This window comes from Lissotriton helveticus, chromosome 1_1 (genome assembly GCF_964261635.1).
Source record: "Lissotriton helveticus chromosome 1_1, aLisHel1.1, whole genome shotgun sequence".
Classification (NCBI taxonomy): domain Eukaryota; kingdom Metazoa; phylum Chordata; class Amphibia; order Caudata; family Salamandridae; genus Lissotriton; species Lissotriton helveticus.
The window spans coordinates 1,998,414,117-1,998,431,182 of NC_136057.1; the positions used below are offsets into that span (position 1 = coordinate 1,998,414,117).

A 17,066-nucleotide genomic window follows, 5' to 3' on the forward strand; every position below is an offset into this window, starting at 1 on the left:
CTGCTATCGTCCGCAATGAGCGAGTCAGTTGAGGCAACCACTGCTATAGACGCTATTATTTTGGGTATCTGAGCCTCCCAGTAATTGCTAGAAAATAAAATTAATGAAGTGGCTCTGGAGGACTCCTTGCTTCACCTTCGAAATGTAGTTGAATGTATCAAGAAAGCAGAAGGAAGGATATCTGAGACCGAAGACATGGTCAATATCATCAAGGATATGGTGGCCCGCCTTGTGACATCAACCTAGAACGTAGAGAATTAAGAGGAGGATACAGAGGGTGGTTTGTGCTGGAACAATCAGAGGATTGTGGGGACTCCAGAAAAATCCAAAAGGATCCCAACCGCCAAACTCTCCAAGTTTCTGGCTGGAACAATGGGTGCCTATGGAAGAACACCAAGGCTGTCTCTGGGGTACCGAGAAAGCAAACATTGTGAGACTACTGAATTATTTTAACAGATAATGCACTGGGGATGGCACATCTTAAATAAGAAGCCCTCTACAAATCCATCAAAAGCATAATTTTTCAGGACTAAATATTTTAAGAGTCTGCCCTACTTCCTTATCTGTCACAACCCATAAATGCTGCATTATGGACACACGGGAATCCTCTTGGAAGATCTCCTTGCAGCTACTATTGCCGTTATCTCTACAGATAGGTATGGAAAATACAGTTCAATCTCTCATAGAAACACAGAAGACAAACTGTTGGCCTAAGTATTAGCGAATTACTTGCTTCAGGTAATTTTTACCTTAATACAAAGACATATATTCATTTGTACCTTCAAGGGCCACCAATAACAATCTAAGGCAAGTGCGCTTGGTCAAGGAATGTACAGCCACTTCGCCCACGCCACTGGCAATTATATTAATTGACTTTGAAAATGCATTTGACTTGCAGAGCTTGAAGTAGTTCTTGAGCAAAAAAACTCAAGCCCAATATTCTGGTCATATGTCAAACTCCTTTGCTGAAACCCCTATCGGTGTGGGTAGGATAATTGAGTCTGGTCTCCTTCCTTCACTAAGGAACCCAGCAGCCTTGCCATCTCTCCCATTTACTAGTTGTGTTAGAAATGAGACGACCAGCAGCTTGGTTCAGGATGAAAGGGTTCGTATAAGGTCTTGACTGGAGTGAAGGTATGGGTGACCGCACAGCCCTGCACAAAGACTATTTACTTTTGCATGCTAGCAACCAACAATTGACATATCAGAGATATATGGATATTCTCAATAAGGTTAAAGTGATCTCAGGCCTGATGGTTACTTGAGACAAGTTTGAAAATCCACCCACTCCAAGGAGGGGAATCTAGTAGTGATAGGGCAAATTTAGTAGGCACTAGCCCAACTTAGTTTCAAATTCTTTGGATTAAGTGTTATCAAAGACCAACAAAGGGCAAAGGAACAGCCCTGCAATATTCTACCTCAAGTCTAGTCCTTCAGGACACAGACAGCAGGTCCAGTTCTTTTCTGATGTTAAGCAGATCCAGAAAGTATTCTGTGGTGGGTGTCTGGCAGTCCCATATTTTTGCCTGGTGTTAGCTAGAGCAATGTTTAATTTTAGCCAGTGGCTTCCGGTGCTCGGCACCAGCACTAAATTGTCAACACCAGCACATACGACAGTCTGCTACATGGTGGCGCTGTCTATCTAATTTAGAGAGGAGGACAACAACAGTTTTTTACTTATCCAAAATACATAAAAAATGACTATTACCTGCTGCCCAAGCTTTTCTAATAGCTTTAGGGGAATGGAAATGTCCAAATTGTCACACTTTATGGTTAGTAGTTATATTGATACTGTCATTGGCAGCACTGACAAGGGTAATGGGTGGTGCAAGCTGTAGTGGCCTCCTGACAAGGGTCCTTTTTTTTTTTTTTTTTTTTTTTTTACAAATTAAACACTGAGCTAGAGGGTGTGAATGACTCCTGGCACGTTCGAACTAACAAGTTATAAGTTCCTTGGGTCAACTATATATACTTTTCCTTTAGTTCCTGTTTGTCTTACTGCAAATAGGTCCAGTCACAAGTCGGGGAATTTTCAAGATACACTAAACTTGGTCTCTGAGGGCTGGGGGATTATGTGGGCAGAGTGCTATGGTAATCCTAGTGTTCTCCAACATTTCATACTAAAAATACTCAAATCCAAGCACTATACCCACAGCAAGTACAAAGACAGAAGTCTAGTAGAACAAAAGCAGGGTCTAGACAGGGGATCCACAAGAGTTGTCTTGGCTTCCTGTCTGCTTCCCTTCAAGTGTGCCTTACGTGTTAGATTTGGCTAAACAGCCCTGTCAAGTAGGATTTGGCATTGTAGTGTCAAAAGAATGCTTACAGCCCCCACCTTGAATATTTTGTGGAATTCAGGAAAGTCAAATCTGTGCATTTCGGTCAGTCTATGGTTTGCTTCTGCGGGCCATTTCACTCTTTTTTTCCACGCCTATTCAGGCCTGAGCACAGGTTGAGAGCTGGCAGATGTGTATTCTAATCGGTTGTCTGACAGTTCATGCACATAAAGTGTAACTTTTCTTCATATATTCATTAAAAACTAACCACCACAAACTGGATTTTTAATAACCATTACTGAGATACAGTATTAGTATTTTAGTCTGTTCTTTGGTATTCTACATAGGAAAGCTAGGCCTGTATCCTTGAAATCAGCTTTTAGGGTGTTGTCACTGAAGGGACACAGTAACATAAATGTTTTACAGGACTCACTTTTAAATAGCATGCACCCTAACCGGAGCGCTACAAGGTTTACATTGAGATGACTTACTAATATTTAAAATCACTGCAGCCATCAGGCTACACAGAGTAGGCCTGCAACCATGTTTTCCCTGCCAGTTTAGTGGATAGCATAATGGGTTCTACAGTGAACTAATGGTATTTAACTTCCAGGCTTGGGTGCACTTTCTACACCACATTACAGGGACTTATAGGTAAGTTATATGTGCCAATTAAACAATGTTTAAAGGGGAACACGTGCACTTTCATTACTGGTTAGCACGGGTAAGTACACAGAGCTGTAAAGCGAGCAAAAATACAGGGTCCCATAAGAGGCAAAAAATATGGGGTAAGCATGCAGAAAAGGTTAAGCAAGAGTAACCCTATGAAAATCCTGGAGTGTTCCTTCGGAGGTTGTGAAAATATTCTTAGCTCCCAACGGCGCATATAGTTTCCATAACAGCATATGATAAATGTAAAGAATCTTCATATAACAGAAGACTGGCCATAGCGGATATGTAATAATACTATTAGGTGGCTTATTTTTACACTGCTCAATGACTGGCAATTCAGACAAGATGATCCTGACCCTATGGTAGCATTTCAGAGCTGACCAAACCAGACCTACTTTGTGGCCTTATAGGGACAGGTTACCGTCTGAACCACCCCAAATTACTGAAGTGGTTTTTGACTGATAGCATAAGGCTCTTAAGCGGACCAGCTGAGAAAGTCAGGTGAAATGGGAAATTCTGCTTCAGAATAGGACATGGCTATGCTGGTAGGGACAGATGAGCTGTGTCTCACAGTGGGATTCCACTGGAATATCTTGAGTGGGAGATGCATTGGATCGTAATTATATTATGTATATTCTACATCTGGATAAAGAACGTTCATTCACAGGCCTTAATTTTTCAGATACGTTCAAATGCGTTAGAAGGACTTTGAAAAGAGCTAGCAGATCATTCTAAATGCAGCCATTTGAAACAAAAGACCTCAGAAAATACCTCAGGTACACCAAACATTGGTACATAATGCCCCAGCTAGGCAAAGATTGCATGGGGGCAGAATAGGGCCATTTAGCGGGCAGCGACTGGTGGGAGGCAAAAATGATGGCTCGAGAGCATCAATGAGGCTCGAGAGCATCAATGATGAGTCGAGACCGGAGGTCAGCCTCAGCTTCTTAATTTCTAGAATGGTTCCAGAGACTGGACAAGGTGCTATGCTTGAGTAAACCATTCAGCAAGCAAGAGGCAGACCCCAGAAACCTCTAAAGATCCAGAAGCCATAGCTGACCGAGTTTGGGATCAAACTATCAGTTCTATATGTTTAACTTAGGGGAAATGACCCAAAGCTTTAACACTGTATCCTACTGCAAGATAAACATTATAGCTGCTGTTGCTCAGTATGCCATACATATGTTGTTGTGCACTGCTCCGATACACCAAACACATGCTCAAATAGAAATACGAAGGTTATTTAAAAAAAAGAAAAAACCTCCCCTACAAGTAATGGCTTCAGCTTACAAAAAAATAAATAAAATAAAAAACTCAAATATCTGTTTGATCACTTCCAGGAATGACTAAAGGAGCATTTTCAATGCCATGAAGGGTTGTTGAAAATTGGTGCTCAGAGACGGTACATTGCACAAAGGCAAAGGAGGTGATTTGTCACTGTAGCAAGGTGATGCATTGGTTCCTGGAGGCGGTACAGGGTCGTTGAGTCACTAACGACCGGGGACGATACTGGCGCAGGGAAGGTGATGCGTTGGTTGCAGATGCGAAGCCTTGGGTCCCGAAGGCAATCAAGTGTTGATGATGCGTCAATGTCACAGCGCAGTGCGTCGATTCCATGGCATTGGTGTCAAACCACAGGCAACAGGCGCTGAGGAGTCGGAGCACAGTCGGGGCTTGCGCTGTAAGTCACATTGTTGCATTACACACAGCGAGCGGGGACCACCGCTTCCTTGCAGACAGCGGTGATGCGTAGATTTCACAGGGATGTGCCAGTTCTAAGTGACCCTCGGAGTCTATGCGTCAGTTCCTTGGTTGCAGCACCAGAATCACCTCCAAAGGGGCAGCACTAGGTTTGGCATCACTTGGCAGGTCAGGACTCATAGCAGTGGAGCCCAGGTGCTGGTAGCAAGATGTAGGTGAAGTCCCTGCGACTTCCAACAGGAGAACAGTCCAATTCAAGCCCTTGGAGAAACCTTGGGAAGCAGAATGCAGAGAGCAAAGTCCAGTCCTCTCACTCCCAGGCAAGAAGCAGAAGACAACAGGCCAATGCAGCTAAGCAAGGAGCAAAGTGGTAGTTCCTCAACAGCTCTTCTTCCTGGTAGAATGTCCTCAGTCCAGAAGTGCTTCTGTTTCTCTCGTTATGGTGTCAGGGGTCCAGTACTTATACCTATTTTGGCCTTTGAAGTACAAAGACCTGGCCCTGGCTCCAGACACACTACAGGGGGGTATGTAGCTCTTTGTGTGGGGCCAGGCACAGCCCTACTCGGGTGCAAGTGTCAACTCCTCCCACCACTCTAGCTAGACTGGCTGATGACGGCGGATTAGCCAGAAACCGGTCCCAGGATGCTTGTTTCCGGTCCAGGGAAGACATGGCTTGGCAGTTCGGGCTGGACTGTTACCATGAGGCACAGGGGCAGACTGATTTGCATATGGCCATGTCTGAACTGGGGTGGCCGAGTGAGCTAAAGAATGCTGATGGATTAAACCCAGATCAGTTGACTGGGGGTGAGTGCCTGCAATGTTCAACACTCCGTCCATCATCCCCCCCTTTGGTTTTGCTTTGTTCGCCCTAAGTTGGCAGGGAATGCCCAGACGAGGGTCCCTTGCTCACTTTGCCGCTGGATTCAAGCTAGCCTGGCTGATGACGGCTGTTTAGCCAGAAACCGGTCCCAGGATGCTTCTTTCCGGTCCAGGGAAGACATGGCTTGGCAGTTCGGGCTGGACTGTTTCTATGAGGCACAGGGTCAGACTGATTTGCATATGCCCATGTCTGAACTGGGGTGGCGGAGTGAGCTAAAGAATGATGATGTATTAAACCCAGATCAGTTGACTGGGGGGTGAGTGCTTGCAATGTTCAACACTCTAACCATCATCCCCTTTGGTTTTGCTTTATTTTCTATATTGAGCATGTTTTGAAGTTGAAATGGTTTTTGTTTTGCAATATAGGAAATAGGCACCAAAGATAGACTCCCAGAGTTGGGCACTACCATGATTTTTCATAAATTGTTTTTACAAGATATTTCCCCATGTGCAACACAGTATCAACAGTAACGCAAGTCTGCAAAGAGATATTGAATGCAACAGGTTGTAATGTCTCACTATGCCTGGATCCACGTTTGCAAATGTTGTTATATTGTATATAAAACCCTAGTAAACACATTTAAAAAAAATCGTTTTTACCACATTTTGATGACTAAATGTTCATAGCTAGAAGTTAAAGGCTGCCTTGACTTCTCAGCAAATTAAATTACATTTCTACTCCCTAATTAGTCTCAACATCAAGAACACTCCCTAATTACTTGCCACGTCAAGAGTACTGACAACAACAAAATCACAGACACCCTGTGAACTTTATGTGGAGAAAAGTAGACAACAAGACATATGTAGTTTGCAGAAAGGAAAGAAAGCAGCGACAGGGTATCAAGCAGCAGCCAAAAAGTAAAGATTTACAGATCAAAAAGGAACTTAGAGGGGGCGTGGCTAGCAGGCCAAGATGGCGGACGGAGTCTGCTAGAGCTCCGGTGCCGCCGGGGGTCAATAATCCTGAAAACCGCGCTTAGGGGGGCGCAACACGCCACTAAACTACGGTCCCTGGCTCTGTAACGCCTTCAGCAGACTCAACGAAATTTTGAAGGTCCCGAGGGCTGCGAAAACAGAGCGGACAATCGAGAGCAGTCCGAGGCCTAGTTCCACGCTATGAGCCCGGACATCGCGTAGTGTACGTGCCCGGATCGCTGACCGCTGAACGGCGCAACGGCCCGGAGCTGCTACGGAGAAAATCTCGGCGCCTTCCTGCATACTGACAGAGGGCTTGGATCGTGCTGTGAGCTGACACCCCGGGACGAGATCCGACCTGATGTGGTGAGCCCCGGTCTGGAGAGGCCTGAATGCTGCGCCACAACCGCGACTTTGCCCGGAGACCTGGTGCGACACCGGGAGGTGGGGAGAGCACGGTGCCGAGGTGAGCGAGCGGACCTGCCTTCCTTCTGCCCTCCTCCCCACCGACGCCGCCTGAAGTGGGGGTTGAAATGGCTCGAAGGAACAAATGAGGCCGGACCGGGCATAGGGCCCGTGAGTGGGAGAGGCCGGCGCGGAAAAAAACAGAAACCGCCTACCCGGAGCCGCACCGAGCTGCGAGGGCCAGACCGGGACGGCTGCACACGCACCTTAGGGATCAGCCCCTCGTACCCCCCCCCCGGAGCGTAGAGAAGGAGGTGCGGACTGTGGACCCCCCTCCCCGGAGGAACAAGTAAGGCCGGACTGGGCATAGGACCCGAGAGTGGGGGAGGCCGTCACGGCAAAAACCAGAAGCCGCCTAGCCAGTGCCGCGCCGGGCTGCGGGGGCCGGACCGAGGCGGCTACACACGCACCTTAGGAATCAGCCCCTCGTACCCCCCCGGAGCGAAGTGAAGGGGGTGCGGACTGTAAACACCCCCCCCCCCCCCAGAGAAGATCTGAGCGATCCCGAATCTGGGGACCATCTGCTTGCCGGAGGCATGGCAAAATTCGGACCTGGGACGGACACCTGAGTACTGGCGGCATAGTGGTTGGGGAGTGCTCCACTGGCCCACAGTCCCGATCGCTGCTGAAGCCCGAGGGCGAGAATCATGGTCCGGAAAGGGGCGAAAGCCACGGATGGCAAGGAAGGAGTGCCAACGGGACACTGGTCCGGGTGGCTCCGCACCGCTGATGCTGAACCCTGCCCTGTCTGGTGACCAACAAATGGACAAACTGGACCTGATACTCAAAGAAATTAGAGACTCCAGGGCCGCGATGGAGACACAGGTGGGCACCCTTACCACTAACCTTTCGCTGTTGAAAGCCGACCACGACAAGTTGGTAGACAGGGTTAAAGACCAGGGGTCAACGCTAACGGACCTCACCCCAACGGTGGCAGACCACACCGCCTCCATCCAACGCATGCAACACCAAGTAAAATCCCTCATGGACCAGGTGGAGGATGCCGAGGGCCGCAATTGACGCAATAATATCCGTGTCATTGGACTTCCGGAACGAAGCAAGGGGGCCCACGCGACGGACTTCATGGAGCAGTGGTTCCGAGACAACGTGGCTAAGGAAGGCCTGTCACCGTTCTTCTGTGTGGAGAGGGCCCATCGGATTCCCACCGGACAACCGAAACCAGGACAGGCGCCGAGACCGTTGATTGTGAAAATTCTTAATTACCGGGACAGAGACGTGCTGCTCCAAAAGGCCCGAATGAAGTCCCTCATCGAATACGAGAATAAACGCATTTCACTATATCCGGACTATACCAACTTGGTGCAGAAACAACGATCCTCCTATTACGAGATAAAACAGACTCCAGAAAGCCAAACTCCGATACGCCCTGTTGTTTCCGGACCGCCTTAAGGTGATCCACGACAATAAAACTCACTTTTTTGAGAGCCCTACGGATGTGGAGGAGTGGCTGGACATTGAGGAGAACCCAGGACTGACTCCGGGATCGTCGGCCTGTGGCTCCAAGAATGACTCTGACCACATGGGAGACAGGCCCGACACGCAGACCACAGAACCAAAACGACGTAAACCTACTCCCTTCCAACAGAAAAAAGGCCAGGAAGACGCGGTCGCGATGGTGGGCTCCTTCAGAGTGGAGCGGGAGACAATCAACACGGACACTGAGGACAGCACACTGCACTCTGACTCGGAGCACAGTATGGTGTTGTTCCCGACTGTAACACCTAGAGCAGCGGATGAACTTCTAGACAACGCCCAGGAGTAACTACTGGAACGGATGGGATCAGAGACCCTAAGACCTACTGATATCCTTTCTGTTGTATACTGCTTGAGAAGCTGAGTTAATGAGGGGGAGAGGGGATATACTCCAGGAGTAATTGACCCTGTGTAAATCTCTGTATGCTGAGGTCTGGGTCGACTATGTTGTGTGTATCACATGCTGACTGTGATTGAGGGACCTACCCTACACTCCTGTGAAACTAGTGAAGTACACTGTTATGTGAGCAAGGAAAGCTATTCTTCCCCCCCATAGGCTACCTTTACCTGTAGTTTGTATTATGACTTCCCGGCGGCACCGTCGAGCCGGCAGCGCAGACGAGTATGGCTTTCTGGACATGGCCCATGCTTAGTCGACCCCCCAAAAGCGTATGCACTGTTGAATGTTTAGTGATATTTTGCACTTTTTGGTTCGGCACAGCAAAGTTCCAAGGCTGCGCCTATAGAGTTCGTGTTTGGGTAAGGGTGGGTGACGTCTCCTGGCTAGTACTGACTACACACTCATTGCAACATGAGAAGATATTCATTGTGACACTTGTACTTGACCATGGCTGATACCAAAGGAAAATATAGGCTGGTTACCTGGAATGTACGGGGGTTGGGTGCAGTACAAAAACGACATAGAATACACGCCTTTTTACTTCGCCAACAGGAAATTTGTTTTTAAAAAAGGAACTTAGATCATGCCTATACCATCACATGTAAAGATTACCAATTCTTATCAATTGGGGGAAAATCTAGCTTTGGTACAGTAAGAACCACATTAAACCCCAACTGTCATCGGGACAAAGCACCTTACCTTGCCCTCGGAACTCATTTCAGCTCCTGGATCTCCTGAACTTTTTATCACTTCTTACCACCACCAAATCAGGTTGACCTATGGACCCTTGTCCTCCTTCGATGTTTGGTAACTCGATTTACAATTTCTGGAGCTGCTCACTCCGCTTCTAAATGCATCGCTTTCTGAAGGCATTGGCCCAAAACCTTGGAAATACACAATGGTCATGGCCCTGCTTAAGAAACAAATCTTGATCCTTTTATCTGGTCTAACTATAGGCCAATCTCTTCTACCTACTCTGGTCCAGAGTATGGAAAAACAAGTGAATAAACATCTCACGATGTACACTGAACATAATGGCTTGCTCCACCCTTAGCAGTCAGGCTTTAGAGCAAGCCATAGCACGGAGTCACCTCTTCTCGCCATGACAGAATATCCAAGGCATTATTAGATAATGGTGGTACAGCTGCATCTTTTAGATCTCAGTGAAGCCCTTTGCCACAATGAACAACAATACTCTTCTCCAAAGATTAGAGGCTATGGGTGTGAAAGATATGGCCCTGTCATGGCTGTGCTCTTTCCTGCAAGATCATGTTTTCCAAGTTCACACTCCTCCGCACCATTCAAAGCTACATACTATATCATCTGGTGTCCCTTAGGGATAAACCATTAGCCCAACTCTCTTTAACCTTCACGTAAGCCCACTCACATTAATGAGAACTGCATTCTCACTCTCCTATCGTACGCCGACAACACTCAAATTGTTTTCTCCCTGCCATCTCAGGAATATCGTGGCGCAGAGTCCTTGATCAGCTGCCTCACAGAAGTATCTTCCTCGATGAATGAGAATACCTTTAAGCTGAGCAGGGATAAGGCAGATTCTATTGGTGGGCAACCATCCCCACCTTTGGGGTCCTCACCTGTGGCCCAAGGTTATGGGTATTGTTCCTACTCAAGTACTTGGGGTAAAGAATTTAGGAGTCCAACCGGCTTACAGGTTGTCCATGAGTCACCAAATCACCAAGGTGGCTTCTGCCTGTTTTGGCATTTTAAGATGATTCAAGAAAATTCTGGGTTGTCTTCCTGTCTCCACCCAAAAAAGTTGTTATCCAGGTCTTGGTCATTTCCAGTCTGGATTATGGAAACATTCCATACGAGGAAAAGCCTGCTCAAGCCGCTCCAGTTCGTGCAAGACGCTGCTGCAAGACTCCTACTTCACCCCACCCCCTAAGATGGCCTTAACTGCTAGCCTGCTCCAGGAACTCAATGGGCTGCCAACTAAACGTAGTGTTCAATTTAACGCATTATGCTATGTGCAGAAAAGTCTAATTATTGCCTCATCCATCTTAGATGTCTGGTAGTACCATATACACCTAGCTGGTCTTTGCGTTCAAGTAATCTTGATCTGGGTGCAATTCTCAGAATTAGGGATTCCCGCCAAGGGGGTGAAGCCTTTTTTTTTTTTTCGGCCCGAAGCTAGTGAATCCCTTACCCTCTGATATGAGAGATTGCCACTTTTGTTTGGTCTTCTGAAAAGTAGCTAAAAACCTGGTCGTATTAAAGCTGGTCTACTCGGTTGACAGGAAAGGCATGTTTTTGCAGTTCTGGTACCTCACTGTAGCTTAGCACTGGGAAACCCTTGTGGATAGCCATGAGCTGTACAAATCTATAACAATAATAATAATAAAAATTGCTCCTGACCGAGGATTTGGGTACTCACAAAGGTTGAGTGGCAGATTTTATATTTACGGTTGCACTGGATCTGAATCATCAGAAATAATTATATTCATTAGTGATAACATCTTTCAAGCATCTTGCTAATACATACAACCTGGGAACCTGGAAAATACTATGCACTGAAGTGAGGTAAAAAAAAATTACTTTTTTAGGTTTCGCCTATTAACATTCGCTTGGGAATGTAATAGGCGAAAATTCAAGTGCTCAATCGACTCGTGAAACCACTGCGGTTTTCTCACAGTGCATGTGAGTCACGTGACCACAAAAGCGGGTCACGAGACCACACAAGCACACGCATCTCCCTATTCCGCCTGCCACACTTCTCCTCCCCTCGCTCGCATTCCCGCCCCCCCACCAGGCTCTCCCGCCCCCATCCGGCTTCCCTCCGGCCTCTCTCCAGGCCATGTTCCCTCCCCTGCCAGAGTCCACCCCACCCCTAATTTATCTCTCACATCAAAGCCCCCAGGACCCCCTCCCCCCGCTCCTGATCATCTCAGACCCCCACCAACCCCCCGTCATCCACATCCTCGCGTTGCAGCTCTCTCGTCCCGGGCTGCTCGCCCTCTCCTTCGGTCCTTGCAGACCCCCTTAATGTCCGCCACATCCCCTCACCCCGACCACCACAGAACTCCGCCGTTTCTTCATGGACCCTTCAAAACACCAGATGCCATCGCCCTATAACCCTAGGAAACTACCCAGATCCCCCTCTAACTACCCAGACTCAGTCATAACCCTTCCCCTCAGCCCTCGCTCACCCCCGCCAGACCTCCAGCTCACGGCGCCCCCCCTGCAGACTCCTGCAGTATCTTAAAACCCCCCTCCGCGCATGAACCGAGACCCGATGAGGCTCCGCTCCAGCCTGCCCTCTTACATCCGCCTCCTCTCCCCCTCAGCGCTTGGCGCGCTTCAGGCGCTACACAAATGGTTAACCTAGATATCTTCTCAGAACCCATCAGATCGTTTCAGATCCACTCAGCTCCTCCATACTACCCCTGTCCGCTCTCTTACAGACTCCTCAGGATAAGTCTATCTACAAACCCTCTCAGGCTCCTTCAAACCAGCTCCAGTCTCACACAGATGCCACGCACCGCAGAGCGCTCAGGTCTCTGAATCCACACACCAGTCACGCAAACCTCCTCACCTAAGACGCTTCGGACAGTCTTAACGTTGACGCCAGACCCCCTCAAACCATATCCGCTCTCATAAACTCCATACAACTCCGACCCCCTCAAACCATATCCACTATACAAACCCCGCCCCAGACCCCCTCAAACCATATCCGCTCTCATAAACTCCTTACAACTCAGACCCCCTCAAACCATATCCACTATACAAACCCCGCCCCAGACCCCCTCAAACCATATCCACTATACAAACCCCGCCCAGACTCCCTCAAACCATATCCACTATACAAACCCCGCCCCAGACCCCCTCAAACCATATCCGCTCTCATAAACTCCATACATCTCAGACCCCCTCACTCTTCTGCCCCTCCAGACTCTCATGCGTCACAGCTCTCTCTCAGACCCCCTCACCCCACAGAGTCCTAGGCCCTTCCGACTACAAATCCATCTTCGAACCCTCAGAAGTACTTAAACCCATGCCCTCGGGCACTCTTGATCTGCACCCCACCCCGTGTATACCTCCACAGACACCCCGAGCTCTCCTTCCCTCCACTCTGCCGGCCGCCCCGGGGCTGGGATCAGGTCATGGGCTCTGCTCCCTCGGAGTCCCCCTTCACAATCCTGTAACCCCTGTTATTTAGACTGACGCTAATTACTCATTGGATTACATATGTGGCAGCAACAGCACAACACTTTCTTTCCCTTGTAGCGCAGCGTAAACTTTTTCGTGCACTTGAGGGGGGCTCTGTACCATCGGATGGTTCTCTAGGTTCGGAATTCAACACATGATAAATGGCACCTATCACAGGTTTTCCATTTCCAAATGGGGGATAGCATGCACATTTGGTGCTTTGGACACCAGAATCTGTATGTCCTGGGGGTAAACGACTTTTTTTATTTACAATGACATTACTTGAATAATGCTTCACGAAGGGAAAAAAAAAACAATAACATTTAAGTATTTAAGTATTAATTATTTAAAAAAATTAAAAGCCATTGTTTATTGTAATATCAATACATCTAAGTCACGTCAATACAAAACATGTGACATTACAAATACTAAAAGTGTCACATATGCTAAAGTTAAAAGTATTGGCATTGTCAATAACAATATATAAATATAAAATGTAATTTACAAAACCAATAGCTCCAACTTTCCAAATGCGAAACCTATTGGCAACGCCAGTGCTTGTTCTATCTAGTTTTCCTTCTAAGTGACAAAAAAGTGCTTAATAAATATGATTATTATCCTATAATTCTGCTTATTAGTATGGACCTTTGAGAAAATTGTGCTTTCACTTTCGGAGATGACCAAGAGTAATCACCTTATATACCCACCATTTTCATTAGTTTTTAGCAACTGCTTGCTTTCTTCCAGCTTTTGGGTGGTTGCTTCAACCACTTCTTGCAGTTTAATTACCTGAAAAAGCATTACAAAACACAAAATTAGTGGAAAACTACTCCAAATCCAAAACTACAGGTATGGTTGTTAAAAGCAGACATTCAAAACAAATATATTATCGAGCTATGAATTTGAGAAAAAAACTGTAAACTTATTTACCATTGTGGGGTTCCCTTACAAAACAAGTGTAAATATTGTTTAACTTTAAAATTTACACAGAACAGGTTATTATAGAGAATAATTTCTGAAAAAGAAGGTTGCACCTGTACACCACCAAAAAGTGCAATTTGGGTTGCATGTTATTACATCCACTGTTCTTACACCTACATTAACAGCCACTATATCAAGATAAACCTATAATACATGTTACCACTAGTGCCTTTATTATTCTTAATCTAAAGCTACTGATACTAACGACTGATAGTGACCCGTAAAGAATTTAAGATACATTTAATTAAAATGTCCTTATCTGATTTCAAACTCAAACATTAATCTTTAATTTAACATCAAAACGTAAAATAAATAACTACTTCAAAAAAATTTGTACATTAAAATACCTTTTTGTCTGGAGGATCATACCCCCTTTTTAGGTCTCGCACCTGGCGATGCAGCGCGAAGCGCTGTCGCCAGCGAGACCTATAGTCGCAGACTATGCATTCAAGGGCGACAGGAGATGGGCATGCGCAGCCTGCAGGCCAGATCGGATCTGTGGACGCGCGCGTTCACCACGTACAGTTACGCGCTTTGCCCATCTCCTGTCTCCCTTGCAAGCCTCATGCACTTCTCGCATGCAGTAACGGCACACACAGCCACCCCCCCCCCGCTTTGCGTTACTTAGGCCACACAGACGAGCGCACACACACAGAGACCCACAAGCGCGCACACACACAGAGACACACGCGCGCGCGCACACACACACACACACACACACACACACACCACCACGCACACACCCCCCCCAGCCCCCGCCCGCCCCTCCTCCACCAGTACAAGTAAGCCCCACTCACCGCATCGGCGGCCTCAGCCACCACTCCGGACTTCTGCAGCCTCCGCGGGGCTCTCCCTCAGGCATGGGAGCCCCGCGTCACCACTGCTCCTCTGGGCCAGCCACTCCGTGGGCTTCCCTCAGAAGACGGATGTCCCGCCCCACGACAAGGCGTGACGCTCCCGAACTTCCGGTTTCGGGATGTGCACGCTCACGGCTTGTTTTAACTTAATTTCGCAGCCGCCAATGCTTGTTACTTTTGCCGTCACACGCACCTCACTTCTTTACCGGCACGCGCAACCCCTGCTTTCACTTTTGCTGTCTTTAGTAACCTGGAATGGATTTACCTTCCACGGCTGTCATCCCAGACACCAGGCAGAAAAAACACTAGTATATCCAATTTCATGGCAGTGAGAGAAGTTCACCAAAAAGGCAAATGAAGTCCTTGCCAGATGGAAAAAAAAAACTAAGAAAAATATATCCAAAAACCATGAAGGGGTTCCTTGAATACGGCAATCCAGAGCTCCAGAACCCCACAGCTGGCTGGGCTTTCCTGGAGTGTGCAGGCGCGAGTCCCTCCGAGTGTGAACAGTTTGCCGATCTGTTGTGTGAGGGGGTGCTCGTGTAAATGGAGGAATGTGTATTTGTGGGGAAACAGGGTTGAGACCGGGATCCAGCTCCTGGTATCACATTACAGGGCTGTAGTAAGAAAGTGTACAGTGAGAGCAGGCATCCGGATCATCACTGGGGCTGCTGAGGGGGAGGACGAGAGCTGCACGCTCCAGTCCGCCGTCTGCAACACCGCTGGCCCCCCATTTCCTTCACCAAAGTCTGTTTCGTAGTCGGGGAAATGCCGTTACCCTGTGGTCATTGGCACAGTTACATAACAGCGCTGTTCACTTTAGTCAAATCTTCCTGACTCCTCAAATGTACGTCACTAGATCCAGCTATTCTGTCCCTATAATAAAAACATCCTATTTTGATCGCCAACTATGGCCTACTTTAGTCTTCCCAGTCCGTGTTGTGCACGACTACGCGTATTCATAACTGTCAAAGCAATGCAAATGTGCCCTTTCAGCTTGTTTGCCATGTCTACATCGCCATTGGACATAGACGATCGGTGAATTGAATGAGATAGGTTGGTGGTGTTTGCAGTTTAGTTATTTAATCAAAAAACGCTTCACAATATGCTAATTCAAAACATGCCCCCTGTGTCGTTCACAACCCCCCTCATCCCTTCCACAACACTCGCGTTCAGCCCCTCCCTCATTATAGCACATTGTAAGTCGGCGGTCACTCGCTGCCCCCTTTATTTAGAGTGCTGGCTTTTAAGGCTCGTTCAGCCTAAGTAAGGTCAATGATTGTCTGTATTTTGTATAGCCAGAGGGCTAAAACAGCAAACAATAATTGTCTATCACCCTAAAAAAATATATTACTATCAAGTAAATTGCAGTGAACTAAAGACCTTCAATATATTGGTTTAAAGCACATTAAGTCAATATCTTTAGAATTGTGAGAGCCCAATTTCTGATAGGGAGAGAGTCTATGTGGTTGTCGTGGCGGATGTTTTTGAGGGGTTTTTTGTGCTTAACGAATATTAATGGGCATGGGTGGAGGCCTGTAGCACCCTGCAATTCAATGGCTTGCACGGAAGAAGACTCCTTGTAAGGTGAATACGTACAATCGAGGCATGGTAAACATTCAGACAGAAATAATGATAAAAGTCAGATGATTTCCAAACCAAGATAACAATACACAGGCTCCCCATACACTGTAGAAATGCTTATTTTGGCAGTGAAACAGATTCAAAGCAAATCTGAAAATATTGAGGGTTACTCTGTATGTGACAAAGTGCATGTAATGGAAATTCCTGAGAGAGCGATGAGCAATACGGAACCGTTGTTCAAGAAAGTAATGTCTGAACTGTTTCATACATCTGAGATATCGAAGCATAGTACTGTTGAGCACATATGTGGATCTCTCACTCTGGTTCCATTCTGCTTCCAAACCAATTATTGTTAAACTCTTCAGCTACAAGTATTGTGATTCTATCCACCTACTCATGCTAGACTGTCAGTAATATAAATGTGTCTTTTTCAGACTTTGCACTTTAGTAAAACCGGCCCTCTTCCACAGCTCGAAATTGGTAATTTTGGATAACCATTACACTTAGCATAAAGCCGCCAACCTCGCCTTCACTCGATCTATTGCCCTCTATATCGCCCTCCCTCTATCTATCCATCGCTATCTATCCATCGCTATCTATCCATCGCTATCTATCCATCGCTATCTATCCATCGCTATCTATCCATCGCCCTCCCTCTATCTATCCATCGCC

The 17,066-nt window shown here is 47.1% G+C and overlaps 1 protein-coding gene across 1 annotated transcript in view; it reads right to left on the minus strand.

Annotated features, from left to right (window-relative positions):
- SASS6 (SAS-6 centriolar assembly protein) overlaps positions 1-17,066 on the minus strand; it is a 208,140-nt gene that overhangs the window by 71,123 nt on the left and 119,951 nt on the right. The window contains exon 12 of the mRNA XM_078644440.1: positions 13,680-13,761. Coding sequence (XP_078500566.1) covers positions 13,680-13,761 — 82 coding nt within the window. The remainder of the gene's footprint in view (positions 1-13,679; positions 13,762-17,066) is intronic.